General features: G+C 41.8%; 1 protein-coding gene across 2 annotated transcripts in view; it reads left to right on the forward strand.

Moving 5' to 3' along the window:
- LOC147257292 (E3 ubiquitin-protein ligase SMURF2-like) overlaps positions 1 to 21,591 on the forward strand; it is a 64,466-nt gene extending 42,875 nt beyond the window's left edge. The window contains exons 9-20 of one of the 2 annotated variants that reach the window (XM_086211099.1): positions 1,556 to 1,640; positions 3,376 to 3,534; positions 4,124 to 4,180; positions 12,370 to 12,583; positions 15,533 to 15,636; positions 15,734 to 15,848; positions 16,071 to 16,249; positions 17,502 to 17,639; positions 17,760 to 17,880; positions 17,982 to 18,183; positions 18,518 to 18,593; positions 18,741 to 21,591. In XM_086211099.1, the coding sequence (XP_086067225.1) occupies positions 1,556 to 1,640; positions 3,376 to 3,534; positions 4,124 to 4,180; positions 12,370 to 12,583; positions 15,533 to 15,636; positions 15,734 to 15,848; positions 16,071 to 16,249; positions 17,502 to 17,639; positions 17,760 to 17,880; positions 17,982 to 18,183; positions 18,518 to 18,593; positions 18,741 to 18,840 (1,550 nt within the window). In that variant the 3' untranslated portion in view covers positions 18,841 to 21,591. The remainder of the gene's footprint in view (positions 1 to 1,555; positions 1,641 to 3,375; positions 3,535 to 4,123; positions 4,181 to 12,369; positions 12,584 to 15,532; positions 15,637 to 15,733; positions 15,849 to 16,070; positions 16,250 to 17,501; positions 17,640 to 17,759; positions 17,881 to 17,981; positions 18,184 to 18,517; positions 18,594 to 18,740) is intronic. The other variant, XM_086211100.1, reaches the window with a different exon arrangement.
- Positions 21,592 to 22,162: the final 571 nt, after the last annotated feature.

Genomic DNA, 22,162 nt, shown 5'->3' on the forward strand with positions numbered 1-22,162 from the left:
CAACAGAGAATCATTTTAATACATTTCGATCAAGGTGATATAAGCGGTTGAAACAACATTTGTATTCAAACTATTCGTAACTCAAACAGTGCTGTGAACTAGCTCGTAAATCAGAAAACCAACTGCATTCAGTTGCATGTTGGGAGGAGCTGAGGAGAGAGAGAGATGCAGACACAAATTTTGTTTCACGGGGAAAAATAGCATTCTTCTCAGTTTCTACCATAATATACCCCACAACACAGAATCTTCAAAATGAATTACTTGAAGTGTACAATTGTATGCCAATGAGTGGCACTGTTGGACTGGTGCCCACTTTGAAATGTGCTGCTGTGTCTGAGGTTGGTGAGGTCGGGCGAAGTGAATCACTGATGCCCAACGACTAGTGGGCTTACTTTCTGTGCTGAACCCTCTGAACCACTGGGTGTGGTGAGAGGGGGAATGTATGAGGTGGAAAAAGAAGAGGGAGGTGGTTAGGAAACGAATTGTGCCAGGAGGAAGTTGGAGTGGGGGGTCATGAGGGATTTTTGTGGGTGGATACATGTACTCAAACCCATGCCCCACACGCACTTTGTGCCAATATCAATGCCGTCAGTCTCCATTCATCCAGAAACTGGGTGAATCCAAAAGCCAATAAATGATAACTGTCATCCTTAATTTTTTTTTGTGTGTGTCCAGTTCAGTTTGTTTACAGAGTATCATGTTATTAATGGTTTTGACATGAATGGATCGACCTTTTGGAAAACGGAGACAAACTAACTGAGTACGTTGGCACACACGTTAAGAAACTCTTCAGGATCTCAGCCGCATCAATTATTAATAGACTCCCCCTTCCATACACACTGATTATTGAAGAATGTGTCCAAAAATCATTCACTACGCATTATAAAGTTCACTATATTGTGAGTCGGCCACTCTGTCATGCTGACGGAATGTATAATGAGAACTTATTACTCCCTATATTTGACTCACAGGGAAAAATATTTTTGAGCCGATGGTCACTACCAAGGCATTTTACACCAGCATGCATTGTGCTGGCTGAAAGAAAAACCAATGGACGAAAGGAGAATGACTGTTGGAGAGCATTGTTTTCATTTTGTAGATGAGCTCCCTATATAATCCTCTACTTAGAACTCACTGGATAGTGAGTGGTGAAGGCTGAATGAGGAGGGGATTTCAGACACAGCCCGTGTTTACTCCCACGAGGACCAGACTGCAGATCGGCAGCCACAGCAACAGTAGTAATTTAATTTAAAAAAGTATATTCTTATCCCTTTTTCCTTTGGGGGGGTTATTGGATATTGCTGTTCACTAAGGATTTGTTTGATAGATAATACTTATGGATGAACTGAATTGTATCTATTTATTTGCTGCTGTAAATACAAGCTTTATTTCTCCAATACCTGGTGGATAAATGATCAATAAAAATGTTAAAAAGAAATTGCGAGAACATGAAAATATAACAGATTTATATACTATCACAGAGATTGAATGCAAATACAGTGTTAAAAAAAAACCTTATATTTATTCTAATCAGCTTTCTGTCCCTTTTTTCCAGAGCAAAGAACAACTCAACAGGGCCAGGTCTATTTCCTGCACACACAGACCGGAGTCAGCACCTGGCATGACCCTCGAGTTCCCAGGTAACTCCCTTGTGATGGTATTTCCATCCTTGTAGTTTAGGTTTGTTTGGTGTTTGCAGAACACTTTGGGTGTCGTAGATAAACCTTAAAGACGAAAGGAAATAGAATTTACAAACCATAAATGCAGTGCTGGTCTAAACACCAATATCGTTGTAATTGTATTTAAATCCTGACCCAACTTCACAATTCTGTTTGGACCAAAGTGGACCTGACTGGATAGGATCAGACCAACTTTTTTTTTTTTTATATTGCGTAGGATTGTGTTAAAAAATGGTCGATTGAGTGAAATTTCAGAATCAAGCAAAGGTCAGCCAAATTAATGACCCCTGAGTCTGAGTTGGAAGAACATTTTTTGACAGATGTTCAGCTGAACACGCCACCGGCCAGTGGATGTGTACTCAATCATACCGTTTCACCAACTCTCAATAGCCCACTAGATAACTCACCAGAGATTGCAGTCAGTGTTATTGCGTTACATTTTTGGCTATGTCTTGTTGAAGCTGCAGCTCAGAGATGAAGCAGCAACTCACATCGGTCTTTCTCTGGGTTTGGTCATTTTGGATACAAAAACAGTCCAGTGCTGTGATGAGTGAAGCGATGCATATGCTCTGTGTCCCAGACCAATGTGTCCTCACATAGCTCAAGGACAGCATGCACATATTAGCAAGTCCTACTTAGGGATCCGGTGTTGCCCCACATCAGGGTTTAGGGTTGTGCTGACAAGAATATCAGTGGAGAGAGAGGAGAGAAGAGGTTTTCTGAGGGAGGCTGTGAATGTGCAGAATTGTAGCTTTTCAGTCAGTTTAAAGGACTGGGCCCATGTAAAAGTGCGAATGAATATAGTCCTGATAAGTTCAAGTCAGTAGTAGTGCAAACCCAGATGTAAACATTTGTTTCATTCTTATAGGTATTGTTCATAAATTAATGCTCATGTTAAATCATTTTTATTCTGATAAATGAAAGATTTGTTAAAATTTTTCATTTCTTTTAAAGCAAGAACATACTTGAGGCTGTGGTTTAACTGTAATGTCGTTAACAATGCGTCAGCCCATTTCTGAACATAAAACCGCTACCCGTTAATGATCACATTCCAAACCTCAGCTTGCTCCCCTTTGTTCCTCCACACTTCCCAATCACCTTTCCCCCCCAGCGCTCCAAGTGCTCAAAAGCTTCTCATTCAGATGACAGTTTTTTCAACTCATATGCCTCAATGATGGAACGAGTTCCTCGCTTCTGTCAGAACATCGCTCTGCTCCTGGCGAGGACTAAAGACATATCTGTTCAGACTATACTCTTGAGTTTTCTTACCCTCCCTCTCCCAACATTCTGACACATTTCTCTCTAAGGTCCAACTGAATAAGATCATAATGATCAGCTGGTTCCACTTCTTACAAAATGTGCAATTGTAAGTTGCTTTGGACAAAAGCATCTGCTAAATGACATAATGTAATCTCAACCACATTAGAGGAAGATCTGTTGTTTATGTTGGACTCTGATAAGAAAGAACACTTGAGGAGTCAGTGAAGAAATGTCACTTATGACTTTTCTATCCTTTGTGATGGCCAGCAGATGATCAGGAGTGCAACATCATCATCATCATTATCGTCATCATCCTAAAATACACAGTCCAAGCGTGAGGATCAGTGCTGTTAGTCAAGGATTCTGTAATGCAGTATTTATGTGCTAATTGTTTAATGTAGAATCTAATTAAATGTGTACTCTAATGGTTGTTTAGGGACTTGAGCAACGTGAACTGTGAGGAGCTTGGCCCTCTGCCACCAGGCTGGGAGATCAGAAACACAGCCACCGGCCGCGTCTACTTCGTCGACCACAACAACAGAACAACACAGTTCACTGACCCGCGACTGTCTGCCAACCTGCATCTCGTACTCAAGTGAGTGTCTGTAGAGTGTCCAGGATGGGAAATTCATGGACACTTACCTGTGGTTTAACTGTGTGTATTCAAGCAAATAGTTTTGTTGGTGATAACATTCTGGTTAACTCTTGCTTACATGGCTATAGTGTTAGCGTATTTGCACTGTTGAAATTGTTGAAATCAGAAATGTCAAAGCTATTGCTGCATTGCAAATGTTTTATCAACTCTAGGACTCTTGTCCCTGAGTGACTGAAGACAAACACTTAGAATAATCGATTTTTTAAAACCACCATCCAAGACTGAATGACCTGGATGTAATCTCATCAAATAAGGTGCTAAAGATCCTCGAGTAAGTTCTGCTTACAAGCATAACTGTTTTTATGTCTCTTCTCTTTGTCCTCCTTCTATTCTGTTTGTTTTCTTTGATTTGTCTCCTCTGTATTGCTCTCTTTCTTTGTCCTGTGTTCTTTGGTCCTGTCTCATTGTTCTTTTTTCATTCTGTCCCCGGTTGTCCCCTGTACTCCAATCCCCTTTTCTGTCATTCACCTTCTTTTCATGTCCTTCCTGCCTCTTTGCCTTTCTGTCTTTCCTCTCCTGCTCTAACCAGCAGCCCGAGTCCAAATGGATCCCGTGTGGCCATGGACAGCCAAAACACTAACTTCAGGTAACGCACGCAACCCCCCCCCCCCCCCCCCCCCCCCCACACACACACACACAGAGTTTGTTCATGTATTTGCATGCAAGCAACATACTCACTCCTGCATGGATGCACCTAAACACCCGTTGTTGTAGGTGTATGTGGAGATGATGCCTGTCATTGAACCAACAATGGATTTTAACATCAATCTGATTCTCACTGACGTTGATGCTGGCTGCGTCACATGGACGTAATGTTGACACTAAAATATCTGTCCACGTGGGGATCACCAGAACATTTCCGTCAGGAGAAAAGACCGCATGTGTTTTATGTTCAGGTTCAGTGTGTCCACAATACGTGTTGCTATTTCAGAATGAACCTATGATGTTCCTATCATAACATGTAACACTGTTATGAACTGAAGAACACTGTTAAGAGGTGATAGGTGATGAGTTGTTATTAAATCATGTTGTTTTACCCTGAATCACAGCCTGATGTCCTGTCACTGTTCCTAGAACAACATAGAAACGAGTCCTAATTTGTCCAGAAAAATATTTGTCTCAAAATCAGTGAATAGGGTTTTGGGCTTAATGCTTGAAATAAGGTCTGTGATTAACACAAGCTTAATATTTTCACACGTTTCCTCCCGCAGATTAAGACGTGTCAGTAATACCACCCTTGTTTTTTTTATTGTTTAATGGCTCCCTATTAGTCGCCACCGATACAAGGAGAGAGGAGGTGCTGCCGGCTCCAGCTGGTTCCTAGTACAGTAGCTCCCAGCCACTCTTATGAAACCAGACAGTAATTTCAGAGGCTTTGTGTGGTTGCAGTTTGAGGATAATTGGGGTTTGATTCAGACTTTTGGTTTAATAAGCATGTAATCTTGTGATGCGGGACCCCCAGCAACAGTCTACAACCGCAACAGCCGAAAGGCCTCCTATACAAGACAGCATGTTCTGATAGCATCAAGTGAAATATACGTGGTGGAATCTCTCTGCATTTGTTTTAGTCATAAATGATAGTGTGAGGGGATGTTTCTAACCTTGCTGTCCTGATTAACTTTTTCAGTTTTTGACTAAATAATAAGAGTTAAGTCATACATTTGTTTTGAATGACATAGACATAGACCAATTTTTCACATAACCAAAATAAATATGAAATATGAAGTACCTTCAGGCGAAGACCCTATTATAGTTTTTATTGTCTTCCTATCTGGATTAGGCTTAGATTGAGTTTTTTTCGTTGTTGTTTTTGTAATATTTGATATTTGCAAAAGACCCTCGGGAACCCTCCCCCCAAAAATTGTTACATTTTTCTGGTCATTTCTTGGAGACCTACATAGGTGGTCTGAAATGTCCCTGAGTGACATGAAGGTTGGACCTCTAAGGCAGCTTTAAACTTTTAGGAGGACTACTTTTTCATGACCTGGTAGGGTGGTAGCCTGAGCAATATTTTTATGGTCATTTTGCTTTGGATGGGTTGGCGGTCCATCTCCAGGGAACATTTTTACCAACCTTTTCACGTCCACACAGTGACCTCTCAGAAGTACTGTCCTCTAACATCTCAGGAGGAAGTTCCTTATCTTGATCTGTCACCTCAACCTGAAGTTTTTTTCAGAGACTCCAGATCACCTTTTTCATTGATAATGTTGATTGGTTGAGTTCTTGCTCAGAAAAAAACCACGCTGTTCCGATTAACAGCTCTGGAAAATTGCTCAAAAATGACATTCAGGGTCACTGGGGTCACTCTGCTGTAGGTAGAAGCTGACTGAGGCTCACAGAAATCTACTTTGGGTGCATTGTGGAGGAAATTCAGTGGGCCTCTGTCAGTTTGTACATACAGGAGAGTGACCCCAGTGATCCAGAATGTTGTTTTTGCCCAACTTTCCAGAGCCGTTACTATGAATAGTATGGATTTTTCTGAGCAAGAACTCTACCAATCAACATCATCTTTGGTGAGTAGCAAAGAGTTAAAAAGAAGTCTAAACCATCTCTTTATGAAGGAACATGGAGAGAATTTGAGATCAACTTGCATCATAGGCATATCTCAGAAATAAGCACATGGCCGTTTGGTTAAATAGTATCCATCAGTGTCAAAGCATCATTAGCTGCTTGTCCAACTCTTCCTTAGGAGCAATTTGCCAGAGCACAGACAGTTTAGAACAGGCAGAAGGGCAGAGTTAACAAACACCACTTTCTAATGGAGCCTCTCATGATTCCTACTCAATATTGACCAAATTTGTCAAACCTTCTACGTACAGTTGGTTAGATTCACGATGCTGTTCAAACATGAGAGCACATATATAAAGGTAAGAAGGCCTAACCTAGTTTGGATAAGATTCCATTTTGATTCTAATGGAGATGGGGTTTTTATTTTGTCTTTAAGCTCAGCAAGCTACACTTCAAGCTGTGCAAAAGTAGAGCTTGACGTGGGATCTACCGGTGTGTTGTGACAGCTGTACACACAGGTCTCATATCAGTTCGCTTTTTACTAATGTGTTCCATTATAACTTCCTCTGGAGTATTTTTACTCTTCAAAACTATTTTCATTTGATATGTGTAATTGTGGTGATTGTGCATTGTTCCACGTCTAAAGGCAGATGACGACAAACAATACAGTGCTGGAAGGCATCCTGTCTAGACACTGATGGCAGACAGAAGCAGCCGCTACATAGGCTGTTAGAATAGAGGAGTGGTAATGCAGTTGTCTGAGAACAACATTTCTTCTGTTTTAGCCTCTTCTAAGCTCTGGCTCTGAAACACAAGTATGTTGGGTGTGCTAGAATCCACTGGGTGAGGCGTTCAGTGTCCAGACTGATTGGCTGTAGTCACAAACACAGGCACCACATGGTGATAAATCAAGCAACGAGTATGTATTTGGTTTGTGAAACATTTATAAAAGGAGTGATCTTGATGAGTTATCTTCATGTTCAGCCTGAGAGGAAGAGTAGCCAGTGCAATCAGTCAAAATACAAGCCTACTCTGCTTCTTTTTTTTTTTTTTTTTACTGTTTCCTCTCTCCTCTTTCCAACTGTCCTTGTTTTTCTTTTACTCATCCCCCCCCCCCCCCCCCAGTCTGTCATCTCTTCTGTCCTGTGTCCTCGGCTCTCTCTCTGCTCCCACCCTCTGCTGTGCTCCAAAAAACTGTTGAAGTTATAAGCTTCTCTGCTGGCTCAGTGTCAGGACATCTGTCTTTTATCACCAGGATTTAAGATTTTTTCACACAGCATCCACATAGGTCCATCACACACTCTCTCTCTCTCTCTCTCTCTCTCTCTCACACACACACACGTGCGCCACTTTCCTTGCTGGCAGGTGGAGGAAGGTGCTTGGAGTGATTGTATGTCACTACCGCCTGAGTACATGGTACCTTTTGTTTGTGTGTGAGGTTTCATCAAAACGGCATCTACATATTCTCTGACTTGTTAATGTCAAAAAAGGTTGTTCAACAAATTATGAAAGCTGCAGAGAGACAGAGAGTAATTTCCCTTCTGGAAAGAACAACATTGAGTTGTTGTGACTCTTTCCCTTGTGCCACTGGGGGGTGGTTTCATTATTTTTAGGTACAGCTTTCTCTCTTTAATGATTTCAATAATAAAATGGAAGAATTGCCACAGGGAAGACAGTAATTGTACACAGAACAAGTTTAAAGGGTGAAAATAGCATAATGGTGACTGAATACAAAATAACTGCAAGCAGAGCGTTCAGCCTCAACCTGAGGTGAGGATGATGCCAGACAACATTAAAGTAAATAGTCATTTCCTTCAGATTAAACTGGTCAATGCTGAATAGTCAGTGGTTGTGATGGACGGTGCTAAAGTGCCTTTCTGAGATTCATGTCATTATATATCAAATAAAACTGTACTATAGTTGCTTCAAATACAAATCATTGATGGCTAAAAAGTCATAATTCCTCTCGTTTCTCTACCCCAGAATGAATGAAGTAGCAAGGAACTGGTTTAATACCAAAACACTGAGTCTACAGTTGGCACCCAAGTATGAGCCATGTGACACATCCTGGTTTAAACGTGACTTGCAGCACTGGTGTCGTCGACCTCAGACTGATGAAGGCCTTGAATCTGTCAGACAGTCAGACACAGCTGCATTACTGTGGTCTGCCACACTGTCTCTCACATACTTAACGTCCTCCCTTGCCCCAGCACATAGAGTATGTCTGAAAGATTACATCAGTGTTTGCTGAAGGTATTTTTAGTCACTGCTGGATTTGGATTTAGTGGGCATCAGCAGGTATTTTCCAATCCAAGGTCTAAATCATGATTCATATCAATATTTGCATTGATGTCTCAAGACGTGATGGTTACATTTGGTAAATTACGGGTGTGTGGTTTATTCAATCTGTCGAGGATAAATATAAAATCAAATTATTGGGTAAGCAGAAATTCCTATGTATACATGAGGAGTCTGTACAGTAGTTGACAGCCTCTACTGTACTTTTGTAGCTGCACATGTGCCTTGATGGTACAGTGAGTGCCGGTTTTCTAAACAGTATCGTAGGGAACATTTCCTGTTGGTATATGGTGCATCTAAGACCTAGGAAATAACGTGAGTACAGTGAGGGCCTTGATCAGCCTAAACCTTTAAGTATTTAAATGATAATACACCAAAAAAGTGTAGTTTGCCTTTTAAGTATTCACAAATTTATCATGAGCTCACAATTTTTTTTCCCTCTCCTGCATCACTGCTTTGTGACTCAAGAATAAAGAGAGCCAGCCACACATGTTTAGCTTGAAGCTAATAGCAGCTGACGGCTAACAACAGCAAAACTGCCCAAAACGTCAGTTTGGTGCTGGATCTGCACTCCTTCAGCGAGCACAACCGTCTGGCCGGTTCAGTTGAACAAACAGAGTGTAATAACCTGTTTCCCTTTCACTCAAATCAAAATGACTGTGGCCAATGAGCATACAGCTGGATAAAGAAGAGGTGGATCGCACTGGGCAGTCAGCTTACGAGTTTAAGTGACTTTTTTGGGCTGTTTTGCTGTTATTTGGTCAGTGTAGCTGTTGTTAGCCATCATTATCTTCATGCTAAATATACATGGCTGGGTCTTCCTGCATTTTGTACTCACACAGAAGTAATGCAGGTTGTCTTCTTGAGGTCAAGTCATTTATTAGTGAATACTTGAAAGGCAAAATAAACTTTTTGGGTGAAGTATCGCTTTAAGGAATCTTTTGTTTTAAAGTTTAAAAAAAAATTGCTGCTTACTATAGTCAGCATTAACTGCCCCGTTTGGGCAAATATACTACATAAGCACGCTATATGAAAGAGAAACACAGTTTGTATTTGTCGTTCTCAGAACAAGTATCCAAAAGCAACATAGGGATGGGTGACAAAAGGATAACCAAACATATGTCTTGGTAAGGCACCGGGCAACCATGAACAACTCTTAACAGCTTGAATGCTCTTTGGCTCCGACTGAACAAACCTCTGATCTCTACTGGGGGAATGAACAACATTGTTTCAAAAGATATTTGCGCATTTGGTGTTTTGATGATAGTTTAGAATGATGAATGGAGTCCTGTCTCCAATGATGCTCAGCTAGTTTGAGAAGGCCATAGAATATAATTCACACCATTTCCCTGTTCCCCAAACCTTGAATTAACATGAAAGCATCTGCATTTGTTATGTTTCATCTGTATCACAGCCAGTAGTCAGTTTCTTCACAGTTAGTCTGTTGCTGGTTTCTTCCACTCTCTGGACTTGCTGGGCTTTTGGAGCACATAGAACTGTGCAGATGTTGGAAGACTGATGGGTCACACATTTACTGGCAAAACACCCTTATATCCCAGTAAATAACTCTGTAAACACATTTTCAGCAGTGGTGTTGCTTGGCCCAACTCTCCTGCTTTTCATATAAGGAGCTGGGCACCAGCTGATCCTCTGAGCAGATCGACTCATAAAGGGCCCTTTGATTCTCTGGGCTGGGTGGGGGGTAAAGTGGGTGTGGTGGCTGGTGCGGCTTTAACACCACTACACCTACTCAACACTCATTACAGCCCAGCTGTGCCACACGCCATGAGAAAGAAGCAAGTGCCCTTTTTTCTTACATACACAAATACAGACACTGTTGTGTTTGCGGTTTCTCTCTGACAAACACCGAGAGGTTGGAGCTCAGTCATGACTCTGCAGGTTCAGGTGCAGGTGATCCAGTTCATTCCTTCACTTCTTGACTTCTTCAGCTCTTTTCCACCTGCCCCTTCTACCTTAAAATAACAATAATAATATCCTCTGGCTATAATATTGAATTTGAAAGTTTATATTTCTCCCCAATCATCATATTTCATCCAAGCTGTCACAGCAATAGGAACCATTTGTCTCTTTTAGGTTTTGGGCTTTGCTGTGCTTGTCTTTTCTATATTTGCCATCAAGTATGCAGAGCTTGTCTCCTTTGGAAACCAGAGATGATGAACTATGTCAAAACGTATTTTTAATTACACGGTGCCCTCGAAAGAAAAAAAAAGTGTGCTGAAATTACGCTTTATTATATGGTTCTTGAGCTTTCCAGCCAAGATCAACTCATTCCATTTTACTTTAAGGCCATCTTTTCTTTCCCTCCTCCTTCCTAAAGTGGTTTCCAGGACTGCGCTGCCGCAGTCTTACCCTTTCTCTGACATGCTAGTAGCCCCGGCGCTTGCCAAAAAAATAAATAGCAGTGGACGTGATTATACAGGGATTGACTGGTGAAACACTGTGCCCGTTTAGTTTGGAAAGTCCAAATAGATGAGGCCTTTTTCAACCCACTGAACCAGAGAACCCAAGTGTACCAGAAGTGTTGGAATAAGTGGGTGGCTATATACTGCTACCTTAGAAGGCCTCCACTTCCTTTAAATACCAATTCAGGCCTCATGGTGTGCCGTCTTTGTTTGACCAGCCTCAACACTCTACTCCCACAGGAGGACAGTGGCTCCTTTTTAAAGAAGCCGTCTGCTGGCTCAGCATCTTCTCGCAAGAAAATTAAGGCTGCTTTCCTGTTGAAGTGAGAGATGGATTATGGGTTTTTTTTCTTCAAGGCCCACCCAGGCGTCCCACCACCAACACCACAGTGAAGGCTGGAGGCCTGAGCTAGAACGCTGACCATCTTGGCGCATATATATATATATATATATATATATATAAAATAAATAAATAAAATCTCATACAGGCCTTGAATGAATGTGCAAAAAGGGATACATTAAGTTAAGGTCAGGACTTAATTTTGTCACTCCTATCTGATGCTTAACCCATAAACATTAAAAAAGCCACATTTTAGCCCAATCAAAATAAAAAAATACATCTTCATTGTCATGCCGATGGAAACAAAACTGAAAAGTTTACAGAAATGTTGGCAGTTTTTCCCCCCTCCACCTCAGAGTAGCTCCAGTGGTCGGATGATGGAAGTTCCAGTTGTGGTCGGTGGTGGGCAGGGGTACCTTTGCTGTCAGCTTTATGCAACAGACAGGGAAAGTAAAGATGTCTGTAGATGGAAACAGAATGAAGACAGACACAGCTGGAGTAATAATTTAAGGGCAATTAACAGAATGAAAGTGGGAGAAATAAGACACCAAGTGTGTGATGGACTGCAAAGAGAACACATCAACTTATCTGAGCAGCTGAGCTCGTCAGAGGCGCCAGCTACTCTTACACCACTCTCCTTTGTATATTTCTTCCCCTTTTTCTCTTCCTGTGTGTGTGTGTGTCTGCTTTCTCAGGGTTTATCTGCCTTTCTCTGTCTTTCCTGGATGTGATTTACCAGTCATCTAGTCAAAGGACCAGCTTGTTCACAGGTCTGGATCAGATTTACTCCGTGTTTAGTGCTCTTTTCTTTGAAAAGAGTAAGGAGGGTGAGGGCTAGAGAGGGAATTTCTCTCAAAACGCTACAGTTTAGTGGTTGGAGGGTATTTTTGATTGAAGGGCCGGGGAATTCCCTACAGGACGTGTCCCTCTTTCTTCTCTCTTTGGTATAAATCTGTTGCCTCCACCTGTAGTCAGAGCGAGCGGCTCATATGAAAGGAATTACCCCGTCCCCACGAGCATGTGACAGTAAACATCTGTAATGCACCAAATGGAAATTGCACTTTGGAAAGAACAACCCAGGAAATGCTCCGTGAATAATGAATCATACAGACATCTGAATGTCTTCTGTCTTCTCTTCCTTCCTTTCTTCTTCCCTCATCTTCCCATTCATTGATCTCCTCCCTCTCCACTTCTCCTTCCCTTTAGTCACCCTCCTCAGTTGAAGGGCCAGGGTGGTCCCGGTGGCCCCCAGCCACCTTTATCACCAGCCCAGATGCCTGAAGAGGCAGAGTGCCTGACGGTGCCCAAATACAAGAGGGACCTGGTACAGAAGCTGAAGATCCTGCGTCAGGAACTCTCTCAGCAGCAACCCCAGGCTGGTCACTGCAGGATCGAGGTCTGCCGTGAGGAGATATTTGAGGTAAAGTACAAAAAGCCCACTGATGGCCCTTTCACGTGCACTAACTCACTACTTGGAAGCCTGAAGCTCTGGAGAATATTTGTACTTCATAATAAATCAGAAAAAGGAACACACATATTGCATTTCTTTATCTCATATATCACAAACCATCATGAAACTAGTATTTCTCTGTAAAGCTCCTCCTCAGAAATGCACAGACATGCATGTACCTGTAAGCTGAATCCCATTTCTCGTGTGCTTTAAACCATAAATGTAAACATGCACACGCAGCACAGAAGTTCCCATAACCTGGGACGATGTACGTTGGCTATGTGTATAAATATCATCATCTGGCTAGCAGAAGATCACGTGTTGACAAGAACACTCAAAACATCTATGAATACAATAAAAGAATGCTCACAAACCCACATCTTTGTACTTTACTGGCATTTTTCTCTCTCTCTGTTTACGACGTGCAGCAGAAAAGGGCCTGGGGCAGCGCAGAACCAGTTCTCAGAACTGCTTTATGATTTCCAGGGAAAAACAGATCAGAAAAGCCTTTACAACACCTCAGAAACGTGCTCTGTTCCTTTTCGTCTCCTCCTCTGTCTCTCCTTCTCTTGCTCTGCCGATCATTTGTTCGACCCAGGCAAGGCATTCTTTCTGGATGATTTCAGCAGCTAAAGAGATTGGGAGGGTGAAGGGGGGGGGTGTGTGCAAAGGCAGCAGTGGCAAGTGTTTGGGGCCAGACATAACTTCATTACTTCAAGTTGAGCAATTAATATCATGACTTCATCCCCCTTCGACGTGACAGCTGTGGAAAGGGAAGTGTGAACCCTGCAGACCCACCTCAGCTTCTCCTACACGAACCGGCACTGCTGATGTGCACGGACTTGCAACGGTTCTAGGCTGATTGACTACTTTGATATATGGTGAACATAAATGTGTCTCACCATTCCATCATAAATACTAAGAATGCTGATGAGCTGGCAGCGCACACTTTGCACATTACTGAGCTCTGCTGCTGCTGTGTGTGTGGTCGTGGGGACAATATCTGGACCATCACACACTATAACACGTCTCTAGAAATCTTTGTACTTAACTTTTTAAAATGCACGTGTTTGATAGCAGTTTACAGGCTTCTCAGAGCAGTCCCAGTTCTGTCAGGCTTTCGCAGTCACAGCAGTGCAGTGTTTGCTATGGCACAGCCTCAGAGGCTCGCCACTCCACTGAGAGTTGTTTCTTATGTAATCGAAAAAAGGAAACACAGTCACTATTTGTCTAAATAGAACTGGGGAAGAGGTACAGTCTAGAGAGGCCAACTCATTGGAATTTTTAATTTTTTAAACATGTTTAACAGAAACATTTGTTTATCATACCATGGTGAATACTCTTATCTGATTGGCTGCTGGGTGTCTACTAATTCCTGCTATATGGACCTACAGAGTAGTTGGTCCTCTGAACAACGCCACAGGATGGCTTTCACTGACCCTCTGAATTTACTGACGAGTTGCTTCTGATTGTCTCACGTCTCATTTACTCATCGAGTCCACCTCAGCCTGCGGTGGACAGCACACATGGATCCTGATATGTTTGTGAACCGCTCGATATTGGTTTGGGTACAACGGTGATGTCTGGTAAACAAGCCAAGCTAGTTGTTCAATATACTGGTAAATTGTATTTACTATTTGTTAACCGTACGCAATTTTATTAGCGTTAGCTTTACTGGTCATTGCAGATTCACAGCTCTGTAATATTTACTGAAGTAGTGAAGGTTTTCATTGCCTCACAACTTGATGGATGAACTTTCTCTTCGGTATGGAGAGAATGGAGATTGAGTTACTGCTTGTGAAACGGCTTTTGATTACAAATCGCATGAAAAAATAAATCAATGATCTTATTATATTCTTCCCTGGCAAGTGACCATGGTATAAGTGAGATAATGCCCCTCGAGGTGTCCATAATCAGGAGTTTATGGCCTCCGTGGAGGCAGACATCCAACGTGCCAGGCCTGTCCATTAATTCCTGGTCTTGGTTATCGGGCATTATCCCTTACGTAATGTTTCTAGTATTTTATTCCTGAGTCAGCCCCAAAACTACAAATGCAAAACCCAGACCTGGCCCGGTGCCGGTCGAGCTGGGTTTGATTTCTACTGTAGAAATCCTGCTTCTCACCACTGTCTTGTGAATGTGTTCCTGGTTAGCATTATTACCATTACCAGCTGCTTCATCTCAGGCCATCTTGTCTGTATGTGCTCAAGGAGGGCCCCACACATCTAAAATTAGATAATAAGGTGAATAATTAACATTACATGTCATTAACATGTTTTTTTTTTCTTGTTCCTACCGTTGAATGTCGCATCATGATAGAGCTTTTTAAAAAAAAAACAAAAAAACTGAGAATCAGATTTTTAGAGCCACGGTTTTTGACATCAAGATTTTTGGAAAACCATCACACAAGGGTGATGACAAGAAGACATCTTCTGTCCAGCAGCAAAAAGGTGTCAAATGTATAATATTTGACAAAAACTTGAATATGCATTTAATGGATTTAATCTGTTATTGTATTTTTGTCTGCAAAAGAAAAACGGCGTTTAGTGTTCCTTGGTACATGTGCCGATAGGATGTTTTAGAAATTGTTAACATTTTTGTCCAGAAACAAGCTATTGTGTCTATTGTGAATCTCCCGTGAACACATTACTTATATTACTTCTGTCATATGTTGCATAATAGAAACCAAATACTTCCCCCAACATGAACTTAGCAAAGTGCAGCGACCCTGCAAACACAGCTGGACGGACCACGTAGTTTATTCCTCCTACAGCAGTCTCTCCAAGTTCCTCTTCTTCCTATACGCTTGTACTGTACAAATACACACACACAACAGCAGTTAATATTGTTGCCTCTGTTCTCATGTTCCGTCTCTTGTACATAAAATTAAAGTTGCCGTGTCTGTGTTTTGAACTGTAGGAGTCGTACCGACAGGTGATGAAAATGCGTCCAAAGGATCTCTGGAAAAGACTGATGATCAAATTCAGAGGAGAAGAGGGACTGGATTATGGCGGTGTAGCAAGGTATTAATCTGTCATAATTGTCCAGTTTTGTTTTGTATAAGAAATGTCACCAAACATTATAATAACGTGTGTGTGTGTGTGTGTGTGTGTGTGTTAGGGAGTGGTTATATCTCCTGTCCCATGAGATGCTGAACCCCTACTACGGCCTGTTCCAGTATTCCAGAGATGACATCTACACTCTACAGATTAACCCTGACTCTGCTGTCAACCCTGTAGGTTCCACCGGTTCATTCTGCTAATCACCTGATTTAAAGACAGAAAGAGGAATTAACTTTGTCTGTTGGAATGTTTTGAAATCAAGAGAACAAGACTCGTGCAAATGATTACATTTGATGTTGCCCAGCTGTAGAGCACAGAGATAAACCTCAGCCTGGAAAAATGAATGTGCTATAACAGCTCATCATTTTGTAATGAACCTACTGCTGAATTTGCAGGAGCACCTGTCATACTTCCACTTTGTGGGTCGTATCATGGGCATGGCAGTGTTCCACGGCCACTACATCGATGGAGGCTTCACCCTGCCCTTCTACAAACAGCTGCTGGGAAAACCGATCACGCTGGATGACATGGAGTCTGTGGACCCTGACCTGCACAACAGCCTCGTCTGGATCCTGTAAGACTTTTACTTCTCAATGTTCTATGCTAGTGTTCCAACCCAGCTCAACCTGGGGAACAGGGATGTAACCAGGGTTCCCCCCTGCTGTGTGCTGGTATGTGTTTAAACACTGGGAGACCAGGCCTGCACAGATCTATGCTCCACAGCTCTACAATTTAACAAGATTTTAGCCATTTTAAAATGGAAAAATAACTGGAAATGGAGGCAGCTGTTAATGTTTGTATGGCCACAAATAAATTCAGATATTGAAAACATGAAGACAAACCAACTGCACGGAGAAGGGGAAGAGATTAAGGAGGGATTTTATGTGATTTTTGAAGCTGAACGTCTGCTCATTAGTTGTTCCAACAGTTTCAGAACCATCACTCCTCTCGCCAGTGTTATTCAGCTCACTCCATCCAGGCACTTGTAAAATTAGTTAGAATTACAGTTTTGTGATTCTTGAATGTAGAAACCTGTTAAAAATTTCTCCCAAAATGTATATTTGGATGCATTCGTATCATAAAGGTGTGACAACTACTAGTCTAGTAGGAAAATTTGTCCTTATGATTTCCCTGAAGCAACCAGATGAACAAGACTGAACTAACAGTTTAACAAAAAGCTGAAAATGTACTTGTTTTTCACTGAATATAAACTGTTCTATCAGTAAAACGGACCATTGCTGTGCTTCTTCCAAATGCACCCGGATTAGCTCCCTGTATTCCCAACATGGATACAAATCCTCACGTGTGTGACGGAGTGTGTATTAACAACAGCTTCCAATAACAACCACGTCTCAAGCTCCGGGTGAACAACGTGAAGCCAACAAAGCTGACGAATAATCTCTGTGACTGAAATGCACCAGAGAGACGTGTGATGTGCGTCACTTTAATCTGGTGCTGAGTTTGACAGGTGCACAGATCTCACATTGTTGAGATGAACATAAGTTAAATATATATGCACACAGTTGAACTGAAAGAAATGTTTGTGGCGCCCTCTGCTGTCCATTAACCTGAATGCATTGCTTTGAAAAGTCCTCCCTAGTTCAGGGAGATATTTGAAGGTTAAGTGGTTTTAGACGTGGACATTGTGCCACTTTTATCTTGAAAGCACATAAAAGTTTTACTTTTGCTGCTTTACTCTGCTTTTATGTGATTATTTCCACTGATCATGAGAGGGCTGAGGATGACAAACGCATCCCAAAATATTAAGAACAAGACAAGATCATTTTTGTGTAATCTGAGTGCTGATATCATTTACTCTGCCTCAGGGACAATGACATCACCGGCGTCCTGGACCACACCTTCTGTGTAGAGCACAATGCCTACGGAGAAATCATCCAACATGAGCTCAAACCCAACGGAAAGAGTATCCCTGTCTCAGAGGACACCAAGAAGGAGTATGTCAGGTACAAAGAGGAACGCGCGATAAACAACCCAACGAATGAAAATGTGCCAGGATGTGGTTTGACTTCAGACATCGTCCCCCTGCCATCATCTGAGGCTGACGACCTTCTTTTTGTCTGCAGGTTGTATGTGAACTGGCGGTTCCTTCATGGCATCGAGGCTCAGTTTCTGGCCCTTCAGAAAGGCTTCAACGAGGTTATCCCACAGCACCTGCTGAAATCCTTTGACGAGAAGGAACTTGAGGTACAAGAGAACCAAAGTGATCCAATCATGATCTCAGCTTTCAAAAACATCTTAACTCCATTTTGCAAAACCTCACCATCCGTCATCATCTTCTCCTCCAGCTGATTGTGTGCGGCCTGGGAAAGATCGACATCTCTGACTGGAAGTCCAACACCCGTCTGAAGCACTGCACCCCCGACAGCAACATCGTCAAGTGGTTTTGGAAAGCAGTGGAGTCGTTTGACGAGGAGAGGAGGGCCCGACTACTGCAGTTTGTCACCGGCTCCTCCAGAGTCCCACTGCAGGGCTTCAAGGCTTTACAGGGTACATTACTGTCCTCACACAGGCTTTCCTGGAGCTTCTGCTGGGTGGAAAACTGAAACTACCAAGTTAGTTAGCAGCAGCTTCTCTGAGGCACCGTGACATGATTGATAGCATTTCTAATTTATCAGATGTAGTGTTGTATGTTCCAGAATGAGATGGTCTGTGTTGACTAGCCTGCGCATGGACAGGACATTAACATGAGATAAAATACCTCTGACAAACCTGGAACAGTAAACTAGATGCTGATCTGCAGCTGATGAGTTTTGTGTGTGTGTGTGTGTGTGTGTGTGTGTGTGTGTGTGTGTGTGTGTGTGTGTGTGTGTGTTCCCTCCAGGTGCTGCAGGCCCCAGACTCTTCACTATTCATCAGATCGACGCCAACACCAACAACCTGCCCAAAGCTCACACCTGGTCAGTTGCTCTTTGTAGCCTTTATGACATGTTCTACTAACGACATACACAATGGCTCAGAAAATAACACCACAAAGGTGGAACCTAACCATCACTGATGTTGTTCACCTGTGTTTCCTTTTATTCACACACACACCCTCTCTCCAGTTTTAATCGGATCGACATTCCGCCCTATGAGAGCTACGACAAGCTGTACGACAAGCTGCTGACGGCAATCGAGGAGACCTGTGGTTTCGCCGTGGAATGAGAGACACATCGAAGCGCGTGTGTATGTGTGTGAGTGAGCGAGTGGGTGTGCGCACATGCGCACGTGTGTAAGTGTGCAGGACTCTCGGACCGTTACCGTCAGACCAGCCTGCAGTCTTCCTCTTTTCTCACCGCTGTCCTCAAATCTTCCCTCCTCATTGTGTGTAAAGAGCTGCTAGAGAGTCGTCCCGCATCACTCTGTTTTGTCATGGTGCAGCTCATGAGACGAACGGTGAAACGCCGACAAGAGTCCAGTTTCTGTTTGTAGCATCAGTGTGAGTGGCCCACTGCTTTTTTTTTTTCCCTTTTGCGGTCATGAGAAACAGTGGAAAGACGTGCTGCCTGGTCATCTCATAGTGGAGGCTGATAATCAGCTCACAGCTCAACATCTTACTCATCAATCCTCCCAGGCTTTTTAAATAGCAAGTCACTATCTTTTTTCTTTCTAATGAATTGCTCCTTGTCATGCTACTGAATTTAAATTACACTCTGCAGGTAGCCATATCTTGCCCATGGTAGCCATTATAACCTCAAACCAGTACACCCTCCAACTCTTCATCTCACCACCACATCGCTGGTGAGCTTCATCTTGCCGGAGAAATTCATCCTACCTCAGTTTAATGCTTTTATATTTGAGGGATTTAATTTTAAAAATGTGTCCCATTTTTGGAAAAGTTACAGGTTTAGATTCATAATTTCGTAAATCAGTCCAGTTTTCATACCAGCCTTCGGTATAAAACCGTATGATGGGTAACATGGATCTCTGACTCAGATGAAGGTGTGATGTTTTGTGTGTGAGCTTGTAGTGTGTTGTTGAACAAAAAGAGGGAGTGACTCTGGTGAAGAAGAAGGTGTGCATTTTTTTCTTCTTTTTTTTTTCCCTCCGTCTGGATCACTGCAGTGTCGCTGCAGCGCTCGTCAACGTGTGTGCATTTGTCGTTCCGCACGTGTGTTCAAATCTGTTTTGCCGTATTCTGAATTTGATTACTTGAGCCTGGTTTGTGTTCCTTTTTCTCTCATCTGAACATTTTAGCTTGAGCAGTAATAAGTAGGCGCGGTTTATAATCCAAAACCAGATCACATGACCAGGGAGCCAGGCTTGTCCGTCACATCATCAGCGTAAATGTTTGTCTTTCTCTTCTCTGAATATATCGAGCACTTTACAAACCCAGCAGTGATGGCAGGAGTGCTTTCTTCACCTTAGATAACTGTCATACATCATGTTTCACTCGCTATACACCTTCATTAGAAATCTAGAAGTCAAACATATCTATACACATGTAATTTTTTTGAGTATATATGTACAAATACATAGCTATTTTGTATATTGTCGCTTGTTCTTTCTGTTCAGTGTACAGTAAATGCGAGCATGTTGACGTCTGTCAGAGACCTCTTTGCATTCTCAGGTGAAGTTGTTCCTTTTTATCATATTTGCTTTATATTTGTGTGTGTTTCTTGTGGGTGGGGGGTGTTAGGCTAGGATGTAAGGAGGGGGTGAAAGCGGTTTCTATATTTCACTCATGCTCACGCTGTAAAATTAAGCAGTTTTCGTGTGATCTTTTTTCTGGTTAGTCACTTTTAATTTTGTATTTTGTACTGCTCATCCATTCATAGGAGGCAAAGACGATACTAATCAGGATGTTTGTTTTTTCACTAAATACCAAACAGCACAGAGGATGATAATGTTTCATATTTAAAGCCGTCTGTTTGCAACATGACTTTTTAAAAACAAAGGAAATGGGCTGAATGCTGTTTGTGGAGCATCTGTTCTCATCCAAAACTCTGCATGAATGCATCTTCAAAAGATGAAGCCTATTTATTTGCATAATTATTACTATTGGAAAACTTTTCTTTTTTCTTTTTCAAACTGTGTATGTTTACTGCCTTGCAACCATGAACCTTTCTGGATCTGGGTCTTTTAAATTTGTCGTCATGAGACGAGAAAATCCATCCAGTTTGTTGTCTGTACAGAGAAATAATGATTTTACCTTTAACTCAGAATACAAATAAATGCATTACAGTTTTTATGTGCACATGTTATGCATACTTGAACTCCAAGTTATAATCAGACACTTCCTTCTATTTACCAAATAGTTAATGGACTGCTTTCTATGTAGATACATTTATACACACACACACACGCGCGCGCATTCTGAGTATGGCACACGTGTCTGTCTGTCCAGTGTACACGGTCCACTTCTGAGCTTTGTTCCTTTTTGTCAGCACCACGTTTTCTGGCTGGTTCAGTCTTCAGTGCAAAGGTTTTTGGGGATTGAGGGCTTCCAGGTTTCCACAGCAGAATCACTCTCCACAGCCCCGCTTCAGCAGCCGACCCGTCAAAGTGATGCAACATCATCAGTTGTGGCATCTTCGTCTTTTAAAAACGGTTGTTTCATGTTCAGCAAACTCTCTTTCCCTACACTCTTAAATTTTATGTTAAATTTTGCCTGTGTAAATGACTTTTTATTAAGTAAAAAAAAAAGAAAGAAACGATATTCCTTTTTTTTTTTTACAAAAAAAAAAAAACCTGAACCATGGTTGAATTCTTTAATTTCCTTTTTTTGAAAATCAAATCTTCTCCTGATTTTTTTTGTATTTATTATTTCAGTATACGTGTTCATAGTTTTTCACATCAGCTGCTCTGTGAGCTTGTAACTGACACCTGTACATACGGACAATAAAGACGCAAAATAACACATTTCTTGTACCCTTGCAGAAAGCTGAGCAATAAAACTATGCTGTTTGGACTTCACAGCATTATGTTTTATACACCCGTGTGCAGCTCTGTTTGTTCTTTGAAATATATTTTTTTCTGTTCATGTTACTGAAGACAGGCTTCCCCTAAATATTTGATTTTCATGTTTTAAGGTAATAAAACTCAAAACCGTGTACACGCTTGTTTTTTTCCCCCCTGTATTTCAAGAATTTTAGGCAAATGTTAATGCAATAAATCTTCACAGCTTTTTATTGCACATAACCACCTCACATTTTATATAAGTTTTCTAATACCAAATTGATCTTTTCTTTTCCCAATAGTTGTCATGTAAGTTTTAACTTGTGACTAAGACAGTACAAGAGGAGTCCTTTTACTGCATTTCTCCAGTATCTCTATTTTAATAATAGCCACCCAATAGCTTATTTTAGGTGACCTACATGTTGGTGGGATGCTTTATATTGCATTTTACTGCCCTTCCTTTTCTGCGTGATGTGATTTGTTTTGTGTGTAGCTTCCATGTCATGTGACCTGGGGGCTTCAGATCAGTATTGGGTATAAGTACTAGGTTGTACTAATAAGACAAACCTCTTTTTAAGTGCATTTTACT

The sequence above is a fragment of the Aulostomus chinensis genome, chromosome 8 (genome assembly GCF_037954235.1).
Source record: "Aulostomus chinensis isolate RoL2024-O1b breed Wild chromosome 8, RoL_Achi_v1.0, whole genome shotgun sequence".
NCBI lineage: Eukaryota > Metazoa > Chordata > Actinopteri > Syngnathiformes > Aulostomidae > Aulostomus > Aulostomus chinensis.